This window comes from Lemur catta, chromosome 13 (genome assembly GCF_020740605.2).
Source record: "Lemur catta isolate mLemCat1 chromosome 13, mLemCat1.pri, whole genome shotgun sequence".
Lineage (NCBI taxonomy): Eukaryota > Metazoa > Chordata > Mammalia > Primates > Lemuridae > Lemur > Lemur catta.
In genome coordinates, this window is record NC_059140.1 from 73,226,145 (window position 1) to 73,242,575 (window position 16,431).

Consider the following 16,431-nt stretch of genomic DNA (forward strand, 5'->3'; position numbering starts at 1 on the left):
TCTTGTTACCTAAATCCCACTAAAGTGGCATAACACACACACACACACACACACACAAATACACCAGTTAGCAGGGCTAGAAAAAAAAGGGGCCAAAAGAAGGCCAAAATCATAGGAAAATTTTAGAAAACACAAAATGTACACTAAAAAAATTAACAGAGCTAGAGAGCTTACATTTCCATAAAGGCAGAGAAGAAAACATTCTTCAAAAAAGTTAGGTGTTTCTTTCCCCCAGCACAACCACAAAATAATCCAGAACTGATAGAACGTACCAGGAAATGTGAATTTAGTGTAGCAGCCAGGAAATTAAAGAAAAGTGGCAAAAGAACTGAACTCAATCTTGGAGCACCTGAGATCCCATTTTTACTCCCAGGTTAAGAAAGAGGGATTAAATATCACACCTGAGGAACCATATGACAAGATGATAAGTTGCCCAAACATCCAGAAAGAAAAACTCCCCGAACACATAGAGGTAAAGATTCACACACAGCTTAAGACTCAATGAGTCAGTTGAGAAGTACCTTCAAAGTATTCATATGAAATGAAAATAATGAAAAAGGAATCACATTAGGCACATCCTAATGAAATTTTTGAACTAAGGATGTCAAGAAGATCCCAAAAGTTGCCATTGGGAAGCTACCAACAAGCAGCAAGAATCAGATCAACTTCAGGTTTCTCAGCTGCAAGATTAGATGACAAGAAACAATGTTTGAATTTACTGGAGCCACTGACTCAAAACACAGAATTCTAGTATGCAAGAAATTCCAGTATTCAAGAATGAACACTAGAATTCAAGATGAAAAGTTTACAAATTGCAATCCATTTGAAAGAATTAGTCAACAACATACTACACAAAAATATTTAATCCACAAGAAAAAATTCAATCAGCATAAATTATTACGAATAGAAAACAAAACAAAAAAACTTCACATATAAGAAACTATCAGAAACAACAGACACTATCAGATAGGTTTAAATAAAACTACGATACAACAAAAACCAATTACACAGACAAATGTGAAAATTATAGGATGGAAAAATATACCAGTCAAGATCAAAAGCATTAAACAGGATATAGATTCAAATGGTATACCAATGTGAACAGGACACTGGTGTACACAGTTTTAACTTAGACCACCAATAAAATATAAATATTTATGAACATTTTTACAATGAGCAGAACATCAAAATAAACCAAAACAAAGATGATTTTAAAAAGATTGAAAACTTCATCACAGCAGATTTAAATACATATCTTTCAAAAAATAATAAAAATTGAGATAAATGGGGTAAATATCTAAAATATATGTAGATATATAAGAAAATATATAGAAATAAATATGCAAGGATTAGAAAACAATTAAAACTGGTACTCTTTATAAATGATTTAATTAAAAATAAACAGAAAAGAGTTTAGCAAGAAAGATGGAAATAAAATGAAACTACAAAGTAACTCCCCAAATCAACCACAAACATAAAACATAATTTTAAAGACTTTATTTAGTATCTAAGTTATGTAAGAGAAATCTTAAAATTTTCTTTTTAGAGAAAACTATAAAATTTTAAAGAAAAACAAATATCTTGTGGATGGGCAAACACAGCAGTGGGAAAGAACATAAGCTATATATGATACATGAGTGGTAGTAGTGTAGATGACTAGAAGGTAAGATTATTCAGTAAGTTGTGCTGGGAAATTTAGTAACCCTGATGGCGAGTAAAAAGAAATGAAATCCTGGCTGGGCACGGTGGCTCACGCCTGTAATCCTAGCACTCTGGGAGGCCGAGGCGGGTGGATCGCTCAAGGTCAGGAGTTCGAGACCAGCCTGAGCAAGAGCGAGACCCCATCTCTACTAAAAATAGAAATAAATTATCTGGACAACTAAAAGTATATATAGAAAAAATTAGCCGGGCATGGTGGCGCATGCCTGTAGTCCCAGCTACTCGGGAGGCTGAGGCAGTAGGATCGCTTAAGCCCAGGAGTTTCAGGTTGCTGTCAGCTAGGCTGACGCCACGGCACTCATTCTAGCCCGGGCAACAAAGTGAGGCTCTGTCTCAAAAAAAAAAAAAAAAAAAAGAAATGGAATCCTCACATCTCAGTATAAAAAGAAGCAAATAAATCAATTCCAGATGGATTAAATTTTTTTTCTGTGTGAAACAAAGCCTTCAAATTTTTAGAACAACATAAGGGAGACTATTTTTATGACATTAGAGTAGGGAAGGATTTCTTAAACAACATGTAAAAAGTATAAACTATAAAAGAAAGGAATGATAAATACAGCTACATTAAAAGTAATAACTGTTGTTCAAAGGACACAATAAAGGAATGTAAAAACAAACCAGAATTGAGGTTTTATGCATTTTATGAAGATACTGTGACATGCACCTGATAAAAGATTAATGTATGTAAAGATTACCTGTGGGGAAAAGACAACCCAAAGAAAAAAAGAACAAAAGACATTGAAAGGAATTCAGAAAGGAGGCATTATGAGTGGTGACTAGACATACAAACTTCATTAGTAATCAGGGAAATGGAAATTAAACTGAGACACTATTTTATATCAGATGGGCAAAAATTAAGAAATCTAAAAATTATGTTACACAAGCTGGTAGGAAAATAAGTTTTAACTGTTTTGAAAAACAGTTTGACAACAAAGTGAAAAGTTAAATATGAATATATTGTTATGCTTCATCGATTTCACTTATAGGGATAAAACCTAGAGAAATTCATGCTCATATGTAGCAAGAGGCTCCTATAAGAACATTCATAGCAGCACTGTTCAAGAGGGGAAAAACGGAAGAATTCCCAAGTTCACTAACAGAATAAATGAATAAATAATGAGTTATTTCCTGCAATGAAATAATATTGAGTAATGAATGAATAAACCACAGTAAGATTTAACAACGAAGATTCTTAGAAACAAACATGTTGTGATAAAAGCAACTCACTCAAGACTATATATGGTATGATATAATTTTTATAAACTTCAAGAACAAGCAAAACTAAATTGGCAAAATGGTTTCTGCTGTTGTTGTTAGGGAATAACAAATACAAAATTCAAGAAAGTGGGTACCAGAGGCAGGAAGGAAATAGAAACAAAGGACTGAATCAGAGTAATAAAATCAGAAATTAACAGTTCAAGGGTATTCACTGTGTTATAAAGTATAATTTCTACAAATCCATATATTCCTTTGTATATATCAAATATAACATAAAATAAGATAAATTAATGGATTAAAAGTGGTGAAGAGTTCTGTTTTTGACAAGACCTGACTGACCAGGTTGTTTTGAATCAATTTTCCCACTGGAACAAAAAGAAAGGCTCCACAAAATACTTTTTTTAAAAATCCATTTGAAAGGAAAAGAGAGTTACCAATGCAGTGAGAATATGCAGGGCTAAGTTTCAAAAGAGAATGGAAATCAAAAGAGTTGAGTCTGGCACTAAGATAAATTTTCTCACACACATAACTGCTGATGCTGAAAGTGAAAGAGGGGAGATGAAAAGTTAAGCAAAACTTTCATCACTGTCACAGAGCCAGAAGTACAAGATTTGGAATGCTGGACCAAACAAGGAGTAGAGGCCCTGTTAAACACCCTAGACTTTTGGGTGGACCCTAAACAAACATACCCTAGACATACAGTAACCAGAAAAAGAATAAGCTTATCAAAAACTGAAGCCTAGCTTTCAGCTGGATGGAGGTGATCTGATTACAGTGTAACTGCCTGCCAGAAGCAAAAGTAAATCCTCTCTGGAAGAATATAAATTCACCCAGAGCCTCCAATTATCTCAACAACTTTTCATAAAAAAGTTTATCACTCAATCAAAAACAACAGATGTGCCAGGTAAGACTTGACAAAAAATTGAGAAAAAAAAAATAGACAAGAGAAAAAGAGTCAAAAGAGAGATAATCAGCCTAACAGATATGAACTTTAAGATGTTCAAGGATTAAATGATAAGCGAATTCCGGCAGGGAACTAAAAGCTATGTTTAAAAACAATAATTAAATTATACAATTGGAATACATGCACATATATATACACCCATATATATAAAATGTGTGCAATTAGGACTTAATGCATGAGCTTAACTACTATACGACAGTAAAGAGGGTGAACTCAAAGATAGGTCAGAAAAAAATAAAAACTGAAGTATGAAGAGGCTGGCAGAAAAGTACACAAAAAGTATGCCAGACAGATGAGTCACAGCAAAAAAAAAAAAAAAAAGTATTTGTAAAGTGTGTAAATAGAACTTCAGTGAGAGAACAGAGTATGAAACAGTATGTGGCCAAACATCTGATTTCATCTGATTTCAAAAAGCTAAGCAGGGTCGGGCTGGCTAGTACCTGGATGGGAGAATATGAAAAAGAAACAGTAGTATTTGAAAAGGTAATGCTGAATGTTATTCAAAATTTATGAAAGTAGTAAGCCATAGACTCAAGAAGAGCTATAAGCTCCAAGTAGGATATATATGAAGAAAAGCACACAGACATCACAGTAAAACTCAAAACCAATACAAAATAGAAAATATTAAAAGTATTCACGGCTTCAAAGACAGAAAATCTTCAGAGGAACAAGACTGTCAGCAGACTTCAAGAGAAAAGATAAGAAAATGGAGGACAATGAAATAATATACTCAAATCACTGACAGGGGAAAATGTATCAGTCTAGAATTCTAAACCCAGAGAAAATATCCTTAAAAAAAGCAGGTAAAATAAAGACATCTTCAGATAAAAACTGAGAGAATTCATTGGCAGCAAGCCACACTAAAAGAAATACTAAAGTAGTTCCTGAGGTAGAAAGAAAATCACCCCAAAGAATGGAATGAAAAACAAAAGAAGAAAATATGTTGGCAAATCTAAATCAATATTAACTGTGTAAAATAACAGTGGTAATAGTCCTACATGAACAAGAGCACAAAAAAGCATCAGAAAATAAAAGGAATTAAAGTTTTCTAAGGTTCTCTGTGTTGTACTGAAAGTTCAAAACACACTAATTGACACTGGCCTTGAATAAATCAAAAGTACCTGTTGTAATTCCTAGGGCACCTATTAAAACAGCAAAATGTAAAACTGGGCAGTAAAGGGGAAAATGAAATAAAAATATTTAATCCAAAATTTTTAAAAAAGGGAAAAATGGACACATAACTGATAGAACAAATTGAAAATAAAAAATTAGATGGCAGATTAACCCAAATATCACTATTTACATTGCATTTAAATTTTAGAAGAGAAACTTTATCTCACATTTCTTTTATTTCGCCAGAGAACCCAGTAGAGTGCTGAGGGGACAGCAAACAAAAAACCGATGGTTATATATGGGTCCCTATGTGTATGTGTGTGTGTATATATATGAATACACACACACACATATACATAAAACCCCATACAACTATAGGAAAGTCAATTCTCCCAGACCCAAACATGCCTTACCCTAAATACACACAAACTGGAGACAAACAAAATCATTGCTTCTCTTCCAGTGTTTTCTCCCAAGGCTCTTTTCATTCTCTATCATATGCAGGGAAAGGAACAACTATAGTCATGACAACTACACTGTGAACTACATATTTTTAAAATAGATGTCCTTATAAAAATTAAACTCCTGTAAAGCTGAAATAGCATCAAGTGATATTTTGTATTTGTCAAGGAATGTATTTGAGGTCATACATCTATACTCCACTAAAGAGATATTTCAATGCTGTTTTACTTATAATGGAGATACAACATATTTTTAAAAAGTAGAAAACCTAAAATAAAGGCAGCCAAACGCAAGTGTTGTTAGCATCATTTCACTAGTCTCTTTGTTGGATAAAATTTTAGAAGGTAACATTATGAAGAACACAAATCTAAAAAATATAAATTACCCGATCATTCATGAGAAGATCTTTCACAATGAAAGTAGCTACCAAAGATTTCAATGGAGCAGCAAATTGATCAGGCGCAAGGAGAGCAATATGTCCAATAGTAACCAATGGTGTTATGAGATGTTCCAGATTGCTTGGATCTAGACTCTTATGCAGAGGCTGAAAATGGGGAGAGGAAAATATATTCAACTTTATATATATGCAAATAAACTCTTCACATATTTCATCTTGAAATTACAAACACTACAAAAGTTTCAATAAATGTACACTGTAAGTAGTAACTCAAGCTTATATTTACACTTCTATGTCTAGAAGGCAAAAGGTTCAAACATTTTCAGTTTTGCCCAACTCACATTTTAGAGGCAGGTAAAGAAACATTAATTCAGTATGAAGAATCACATTATGAAGCATTATATATGAACATGTTAGAGACTGCTAGGGCTCACCAATATCCACTTTTCTTCTATTTCCGAGGCATAAGGATGACTCCACCTGCAGCCTCCTTTGCAGTTAGGTGAGGATATATTAATGTGTTCTGGTCAAGGGAGTAGGAATACAAGTGAAGTATGCCACGCCTGCACTGAGGCAGGCATGAACATGTCTTCTCCACAGGCTCTCTCTTTACTTGATGGCTGGCTTAATGCCAGGAATCCAGTGGGACTTAAAGAGAAGTCACTAATCAGAAAGCGTCTGTGTCCCTGAGCCACTAATTAGGAGGCTATTCACACACTCAACTGGACTTTCCAGGAGCAAAAAAAAAAAATAAACTTTTACTATACTATGTCTAGTCATTTGAATTTGGGGGGTTTTTATTATAGCATCAATTATTAAATATCATAATAAATAAAATGATTTGTATTCTGATACAAAATACAACCATTAATATGTATTTTATCATAACAGTTATGACAGTGCTCTTCATATACTTATACAGAATGATATTCAAATGTATTACTAAATTTTAAAAATCAGAAAAGTGACAAAAATATGCTATCATTGGCATAAAGGGAGAAAAGAGGAACAAAATGTGTGTGTGTGTGTATATGTCCTTACTTATATATGAATACAATATCTCTAGAAAAGTACATTTAGAAACTTTTAACAATGGTTGCCTCTGGGAAAGGGAACTGGGTGGCTGGGGATAAATGGGTGGGGTGACTTTTCACTGCATATTCTTTTACAAATAAAATATATTTTCTATTTGAAATTCTAATGCTACATTTTAATGAAAAGTTACTGCTCTATTCTCCCACATTGAACCAAACATTCATGTCAAGAATTGTAGGCTAGAAAACCAACACAAAACTGTTCTTTCCCAACATAAGAGCAATGTGAGGTTTCATTTAGTCAAGAATATGTTTAAATGAGTTTACTTCTTTTCCCTTTGGTGACTTCTCTCAATACTTCTATTGCACACCTAGCTAAGTGCCAGTTAGCTGTTCATATTATAAACAAAAATATGATAACTGTAAAAAGTTTGTTCAATTAGTTTATTATAAGTTTAATATTTTCCACAGTTAATAAAATCATTTCTGAAAAAGCAAAATTAATGGCCAGACCCTAGATTAGCAGCAACCTCAAAAAAGCCAAATATCTCTAGGAAACCTTTTCTGAGAAACCCAGACAACCTTTTATGTTATAGTGGGAGGCCTACAGGTTAGGTTCTTGTAAAGATAAGATAGCAGATATAATATCAAAATGAAAATAAAACTACCCTACAAATGTAAGTTATATTAGTATTATCATCGTAATCATCATTGAAAGGAACAAAAAGATTATCCATGAAAAACAAAAGTTCCTTATAAATCAACATGAATTTATTGAAGCCATTTTCACACATAAAAACAGACTACAGAAAATACCCACACTCCAAAAAACACAAAAATTAAATGAATTCTTTGCTATCTATAGCAAAGGTGGTGTTTGGAAGATAGAGAAAACTACTTTTTTTCCTCCTTCAGGTCTTTAACCTCAATTGTATTTCATGTATTAATTTTTATTAATACATGAAAATATGACAAAATTAGCATAAAAGTTTCTAAAACAGAGATACAAATCAAAGTATTTATGGTAAGGAGCTTCTGTATAATTTCCAAATTGTTTTGACTTCACTCAAGGCTCCTGATCTTTTTAGGATTTTACAGACTTTCTACTTATAGCTTTTATTTATAATAGCAATACTACAGTTAGCTCCTAATTACAATATATAGCAATAAAATTGCAATGCTTGGGGGGAAAGGCTATTTATAATATAGAGAAAATAATATGAAATATATATTGAAAAGAAATTTTATATCTGACAAAATTAGGTCAGTCATAAAAGCATAAACTTATTCACTTTATAGTACCAATTAGTATTGATTTATAAAATCCTATACTTCAGTACTATCTCAAATACAATTCAAATTTTTGAACCTTTTGAATTGACACAATGATTATTTATAACCTATCTGTAACTATGATTTTATCCATAATTACATTAACAAAAATGTCTCCAAATATATATAAAGCAATGTCAAAAATATAGTATGCTTGATTTCTGAATTTGAGTTAGCATTAGACACCTGAATACTCAGATTATTTTCATATTTTAACAACTTATCAATGTTGATTTACTGACTCACACTCTGAAAATATACTACAAAATGATGCATTACCAAATGTGAACATTCCATAAAAATCATCAGTGTTTGTTTTTTAACAACAACAAAAAAATGCTTTCTGATTACCTCAAATATCTGTGCAAACTGGGTCTCTTTACTAGAAAATATTGCATGAATACAATGAATGGCATATTTGGCTTGACGAGGGGGTCCTTTTTTAGATTTGTGATGTAAAACAGGAAGCAAGGCTCTAAAAAAAAAAAAATCAAAGAAAAACAATCAACCAGAAAGACCAACATGACTTCTGCTAGATACTTTAATGTTTGTATTTTTTAAGTAATGTTTTGAGAGAACAAAAACAACAAAAAAATCACCAAGATCTACTTACTCATTTTCAGTGGCCTATAATTTTGCTTTATAAATGTCTATATTAAAAATATAATCCAAATACAAATATTTTGTTTTTTACTTTCAACAATCACAAACACAAACAAGGCTGGTGACCCACTCCCTCTTTTTAATGTCATTTGCATTAGGCCCTTCTCTTTTATCCTCACTGCTATCATTCTGACTAAGCTTTTGCCACATATGGTGAAATTTAAACTGTCCCTTCTTTCTCAAGTTTCTGCCTCTTCCAGTTCACCTTTCCCTTTGTGCCAGAACAACTTACATAAAGGAAAATCTTAATAACCAATGTTTATTAAGCATTATGTGCCAGACATTATTAAACTCTCCAAATCCTTGCCATCGTGCTACTAGCATTTTAGGGACAAGACAAATGATAACATATATTTTATGCTATGTCAAAATTGTGATAGCTGCTACAGAGAAAAAAGAAAAGACAAGAAGAATAGGAATAGGGAATGAGGAGGGAGGTATAAGAGTGTTAAAACTTTAAATATAAGGTCTTTCTGATAAACACTTGAGCAGAGTTCTGAGGGAGGTAAGGAGCAAAACGTATATCATATCATTCTACCACTCAGAAACTTAAAATGAATACTGAATGAAGCAGGAGCTCTTAGTTCAACTATTATTCAAACATTTCACAGCAAATGCAACTTCTGTATCTTCCTCATTTCCCAATACTAAAATAGTGCTATGGTACTAAGAATTCAGAGGTACAATAATTCATCACACTAATAGCACCCAAAAGACACCAACAGCAAAGTATAACAAAAAGACAAATATTCCTAATGTAAAAATAGAGAATGAAAAGACCAACAATACCATAGAAAAATGGACTGGATATAAAAGGGTAGAAAGCTCTTCAAAAGAATACATACAAATTACCCTGAAATGTATGAAAAAATGTCTACCTTCACTCATGAAAAAGAAAATTAAAACTACAACAAGAAAACTGCTTCAGATTATGATGGTGTAACTGAGGCTGGATTTACTCTCCTACCTTAAACACCCAGAAAAGATAAACATGGTAAAGGTTTCAGACACTAGACAATAGGCAGCACCAAAACAAAAACAACTACAAAAAGACCTAAGTAGTATATTTATGGGAAACTTACTTTAAATATTAAGTCGCAGGAAGATTAAAAGATAAAAAAAAAAAGGAAGAAGATGAGTTTTACAAACACTAATACAAAAGAAAGTAGAAATGGCTATGCTATTTTCAAATCAAGAGGAGTGCAGACAAGGACGATGACCAGGGCTAATCAGAGACACATTTCATAACAACGTTGTCTGTTGGCAAGGCTATGGGGAATCAGGCACTCTTATACACTGCAAGTGAGAATGCAAAATGGTATAACCACTATGGGATGGGAATGTAGTAATAGCTAGCAAATTTATATATGCATTTACTCTTCTAAGATTTGCTCCCAAAGATAATTGTCAAAAACGCAAAAGATGCATACACAAGGCTATTCACTGCAAGACTATTTATAATACTGAAAACAACCAAAACGTCTATAAATAAGGAACTGGGTAAATAAACTATGATATATCCACAAAATTAATGGAGATCTCTCTATATTTAAATATGGAACAACTTCCAATATATGTGAAGAGACAAAAGGTAAAGAAAAATGTGTGTAGTATATTTTATCTATCAAAGAGAGTATACATTATATGAGAGTTCCAGTTGCTCCATTCTCACAAACACTTGCTATTGTCAGTCTTCTTCACTTTAGTTAAGAAGTATGTGGAGATATCTCATTGTGGTTTTTATTTACATTTCCTAATAGCTAATGATATTGAACATATTTTCATGAGCTTCTTGTTCATTCATTTGTCTTTTTAAATGAAGTTTCTAACAAGGAAAGACCAAGGATCTGTCATGGACTGGAGGCTACTGAGCAGACACAACAACTAAATGTAATGTAGGATCCTGGGTTGGACCAGAAAAAGAGCCTAGTGGAAAACTGGTGAAATTTGAATAAGGTCCACCGATTAGTTAATAGTACCAATGTACAATGTGATTTTGGTGGTTGTACATTGAATATGTAAGATGTTAACATTAGAGGAAGTTGGGTGAGAGGTAGATGGGGACCCTCTGTACTGTTTTGCAGCTTTTCTGTAAATCTAAAATGATTTCAAAAGAAAAAGTTTCTAAAAATGGTGAATTTTTGTATGAAATCATACCTTCATAAAGCTGATTTAAAAATAAAAAAAAATAGAGTATACAAATACACATACATATATTTACAAATATACAGACAGGTGTATAGAAGGACTTTTTTTTTCTTTAAAGTTTACCTATGGGGAAGAAAGGAACAGGGTAGAGAGTTGAGGGATAGAAGCTACACTTCCTGGAATATATCTTGCTTTCTTTTAGATGTTTTTATTATAAACACCATTTCATAGAATTAAAAAACAAAATTAAATTTTAAAAGAACAACCTTAAGACAATAAAATGAAACGAATTAAAGTGTCTATCCAATTGGTAGCATAACTACCCAAAGAAGAATTACTTCAAATAACTTTAAAACACAGGAATCTGACTGCAGATCTGTAAAGTGATATACACTGAACACAAAAGAGAACTACTTAAACAAGTAAACAGCTATTTTTAGGAATCATACTGGTGGTGCTATTGCTATTTTGAGATTCTTATGGATATATTAATATTACGGGATATAGCAATAGAGTTACAAATGTAAAATTGAAGAGGTTCAGTAAAAACCCTGTTATCCTGAATCTGAACTAGAAGAATCATTATAAACACTCATGCATTTTATCTTTCAAAAAACGTTTTTTTTAGCTGTGACTACTAAGTTGTCCATGAACATATTAGCAATTAGTACCCACAGCACTCACATTCTGATTTCTTAATACCATTCCCATTAAAAGGTGCTAGAAGTCCTTGGAGAAATGACAATTCCAGATCTGGGGCAGAGCATGTACAAGATGGGCCTGGAACATCTTGTCATACCACGTAGCAAAGAAATTACAAAGATTATCGGGGTTGTTCCATAGGACTCAGGGACCAACCTGAATAGGATCCCAAGGTTACAGATAATCTGGGTATCAATGCCAGTGATCACTGCAACTGACTAAAAAATGTGAGTAAATCCACAAGTTTATAATGACATTGTTTTAAAAAACAACACTCAATTGGTCACCTTTGGAGGACACTAGCAAACCTAAGCTTTATTTTGAACATTGTTAACATAAAAGAATTATTTATCTTGCCTGGGGAACCAAAGAATAGAAGAGAAGTTCTTCTTTGTAAAAGCATCCAGCTAACAAGTGAAGAAGGAATGACAGAATAAGAATATCATCACTGATCAGAAGTATAGCTGAAAATATCATAAAATGTAAGATAGCCAGGTATTATGAGCCACCTGACAGGAGAGCACACCAATCTTACAGAACAGTCCTGTAACAACAAAAAGGCTGAACTGGAATCCAACCAGGCCTCTGGATTCAACCATTGCTTTTCAGAAAATAAAGGAACCTATTAAATTATGCCAAAGGGGTACAATTAACAAAAATCAGTCTACAGGAAACTCTTCAAGAGAAACAACCTGGTTTCTTTATCAAACACACTGCTAGGAGAGAGATTGAGAACTGGAGGGAAAGTCTACTGGAGATAAGAGACTTAAAAGACACATCAATAAATCACAACACATAAACCTTATCTAGACCCTAAATTAAACAAACTTACTTAAAAAAATTACTACATTTTTTAAGAAAATCAATTGGATACTAAGTAATTAACGCTGTTTGTGACAAATATGTACAGATGAAATGACAAAATGTCTGCGATTTACTCTCAAATATAAGGGGAATGAGAGTGAGGTGGAGGCATAAATGAAATAAAATTAGCTGTAAGTAATTCATTGTTAAAGCTGGTTGGTGAATACACAAGGGTTTTTTATAGTATCTGCTCTACTTCTGTATGTTTGAAATTTTCAATAAAATATGAAAAAACTAGAGTCTCACTAAAACGCTAACCTTTTAAGTCTACAGTTTGTGGTTTGTGAAATAAAAATTATTATTCCATGGTTACTGTAGTAACTAAGCTCCCCAGACAAGATCTATCTTCTTTCTCATAAATCAGATTTGATAATGCAAACATCCATAATCTCTTTTCTCAATAATCAAGAGAAAAAGTATAGAGCACACAAATAAGAAGTAAATTTAGCTGGGATTTTTTAAATTTAAGATAGTTATATAAAACTTCAAGCTCATTCAATGTATTACATACTTGGTTATTTTAAAAAAAAACAAACCAAAACAAACATAAAGAAGAAAAAACAATTCCAAGATTTTTGAAGTACTACGTTAGTAAAAAGTAAATGAAGCAACTACCCTCTCTGACTGCTTTTCCTATTAAAAGGAACTCCTTACTCCCCTATTAAATTGATTTTCTTCCTTCAAATTCAAGTTTTTTTCTGATGATAATCATAAACATGTAGAAAATGAAAAATACATTAAAAACACTAAAGAAAAAACTCAAAATCCCACCACCCAGAAATAACACTGTCAGCATTTTGGCGAACGCTATCCTAAAATTTCTCTAAATATGTTATTATACATATAATTAAATAAATGAGAATAAAAATACATACTATTTGAAAACATATTTTTTCACCCAACAATGTATACAGAGCCTCCTTTGTCAAATATTGCTAAGCACTATCCTTCTTAATAGTTGCATAGCTCTTTACTGAGTGCATGGCTATACCACAATTAATCTAACCAAACTTATACTGATGTGCATTTAGAAGTTTTTTAAAAAGCTTAACAACAACACATGAATATCTCTGTGCCTATTTACCTACTGTCTCTGAGCTTTAAACCTATTCTTTCATAATCTGCTCTCAGATTCTGGAGCTGTAAATCTGCAAACCATATTGCTCAGACTCCCTTAAGAGCTGACTTCCTGTTAGTTTCTTCCAATAAGAGACACTAAAGCTTCTTTAGACATTCTGAGCAGTAGCGTCACTGTCCATAGCAATAGTCAGGCCATATCATACCTTGACAGTCAATTGGGCAATACTGACAAGGCTCCTTTATTTCTTAACACCACTTCCTCCCAGTTGTCCCACCAGCCCTAGGGGTGGTAGCTGCTTCCAGCAATTCATATCTCTGGATTACCAATGCAACCTTTTGCTTTTTCATCCTTCAAATATCTATATTAATTTCTGTTTAAAATACAGTAATGTGTCATCTAACAACAGGGATATGTTCTGAAAAATGCACTGTTAGGCGATTTTGTCCTTACGTGAACATCAGAGTATACTTACACATACCTAGATGGTATAGCCTACTACATACCTAGGCTGTATGGTATGGCCTATTGCTCAGGTATGTAGGTACAAACCTTTACAGTATGCTACTGTACTGAATACTGTAGGCAACTGTAACACAACGTAAGTATTTGTGTATCTAAACATAGGAAAGGTACAGTAAAAACATGCTATAAAAGATAAAAGTGGTACACCGTATGATGCAGCTCCATTATAAGCTTATGGGACCACCACTGTATATGCAGTCCATTGTTGACCAAAACGTCATTATGCAGTGTAAGACTGTACCTATAGTTTCTGTTGCTCTGAATGGACCCTGACATATATGATGATTGTGTGGACATCTTTTTTAATTATCTCCGGGATAAATTTCTAAAAGTAAAACTGCAGAGTTAAAGACTACATACATTTTTAAGTTTGTATGTATTACCACACTACCAACCCAGATGGCTGCATCAGTTTATACTCCCATCAAGAGAGCATCACTGGAATGATACCTAACATTGGCTATATCTCACAGTCATTTTTATTTACATTTCTTTGATTAAATAAACATCTTTTCATGATGTGGGGGGCTAAGAGGATTTCCTGTTTGTGGATTTCTTTTTCATTCCCTTTGCTAGTATTCTACTATGAGTCTTATGTTTGCTACTCCTTCATGAAGAGTCTTTATGCATTACAGATATTAATCTTTCCTAAGTCATATATATTGAAAAAGGTCTTTCAGCATATCACTTGTGTTTCTAACTTATTTCAAGATTTTGACTTTTACCTAAATAGTGGTTCTCCCTCCATTAAAATACAAGGACAAAGACTTAGCCTGTCCAGTTCATTACAACATCCTCAGCACCTAGAATGATGATACACAGTGAGGCCTCCATAAATATTTTTTCAACAAATGGATTTTTAAGAAATAATCCAATCTATCATTTTTCATTCATGGCTTGGCATTAGTGTCCCTTCCCTCACAAAGAAGTTATAGAAACACACTAATTACTAATAATTTCATTCATTAACCCATTTTATATATTTATCTTAGACAAAGCAAGAATTTACCTTTGATCCATCTAGAATATATACATTATAAAAATCAAGGTAAGCAGTCTACATTAATTTTTTTCTTTTCAAAACAGTCTGCTAGTTATTTATTGGATAACCTAATTTTTCCTGACCAATTTACTTAATATTATACTCCCCTATCCACCATTACAAGACTGCATATTTCTCATACACTTCTAGGTTTTCTGATGTTTACCCTCATATTTTCTAAATGGTTGTTAGTGATATATAAGGAAAGCTTTGGATTTTTACATACTGATTTTGGCTATCCCATTTCTACTAGTTTTTCAATTGATCCTCCTGGATTTTCCAAGAAAAATAATTTTTCTTCTTCCTTTCAAACACTTATACCTCTTATTTTGTTTTCTTATGTAGTTACATTGGTGAATGCTTTCAAAACAATGTTAAATAATAGCAGAGATAGTGTGGTTTCTCATCTTGTTTCTGATTTTACTGAGAGACTGCTTCTGTTTTATTGCATGATGTTGTCTATTGGTTTGAGAGATATTTACTTTATGTTATGAAGGCATTTACACCTATTTTTTAGATCTAATTAGAAATAGACTACCTTTTTAAAAAATCAGAAGCCCTTTCAGCATCTATCAAAACAATCAACTGTGTACACTTTCTATTTACCCACTTATATAATTATATACATGAATAGTAGGCTTCCTAATACCAACCCTCTTTGTATTACTAAAATTAACCACATTTGTCCATGATATATTTTTATTTACTATAAACTCTTTTTGCTAATATTTTACTTATACAAAAAATCATATATTAGTAAAATCTGCCCTAGTTTTCCTTTGGGGGAATATCTTTTATCAGATTTTAGCATCCATGTTAGTTGTCCTGGCTTAAAAGAATATTAGGGTTCCCCCCCCCATATTCCAAACAATTAAAAATAATTAGAATTCCTGGTTTCTTGTAGATGTGTACTATCTCCCTCATGACAACTTTTACTGATGCTTTCACTAGAGGATAATTTTCTCAATTTTTTTTAATAAATATATAGTCTATTAGGCATTTTCTTCCCTCTTCTTAAGTCAGTTTATTTACATCATCCTTAAAAAAAAAATTCAGGTTTTCAAATGTATTTGCACAACCATATCTAAAAGTTAAATAATTAGAGTAAAACGATAGGCAAAGACAAACCAGAGATATTCAAATAAGAAGAAAACAAAAGCCAGATTTAGG

General features: G+C 32.5%; 1 protein-coding gene across 7 annotated transcripts in view; it reads right to left on the minus strand.

Moving 5' to 3' along the window:
• The window catches only part of PDS5B (PDS5 cohesin associated factor B), a 163,933-nt gene that overhangs the window by 37,265 nt on the left and 110,237 nt on the right, over positions 1-16,431 (minus strand). For all 7 annotated transcript variants that reach the window (XM_045566941.1, XM_045566939.1, XM_045566945.1 and 4 more), the window contains exons 20-21: positions 8,591-8,714; positions 5,862-6,020 (exon numbers count right to left, since the gene is read on the minus strand). In XM_045566941.1, coding sequence (XP_045422897.1) covers positions 5,862-6,020; positions 8,591-8,714 — 283 coding nt within the window. The remainder of the gene's footprint in view (positions 1-5,861; positions 6,021-8,590; positions 8,715-16,431) is intronic.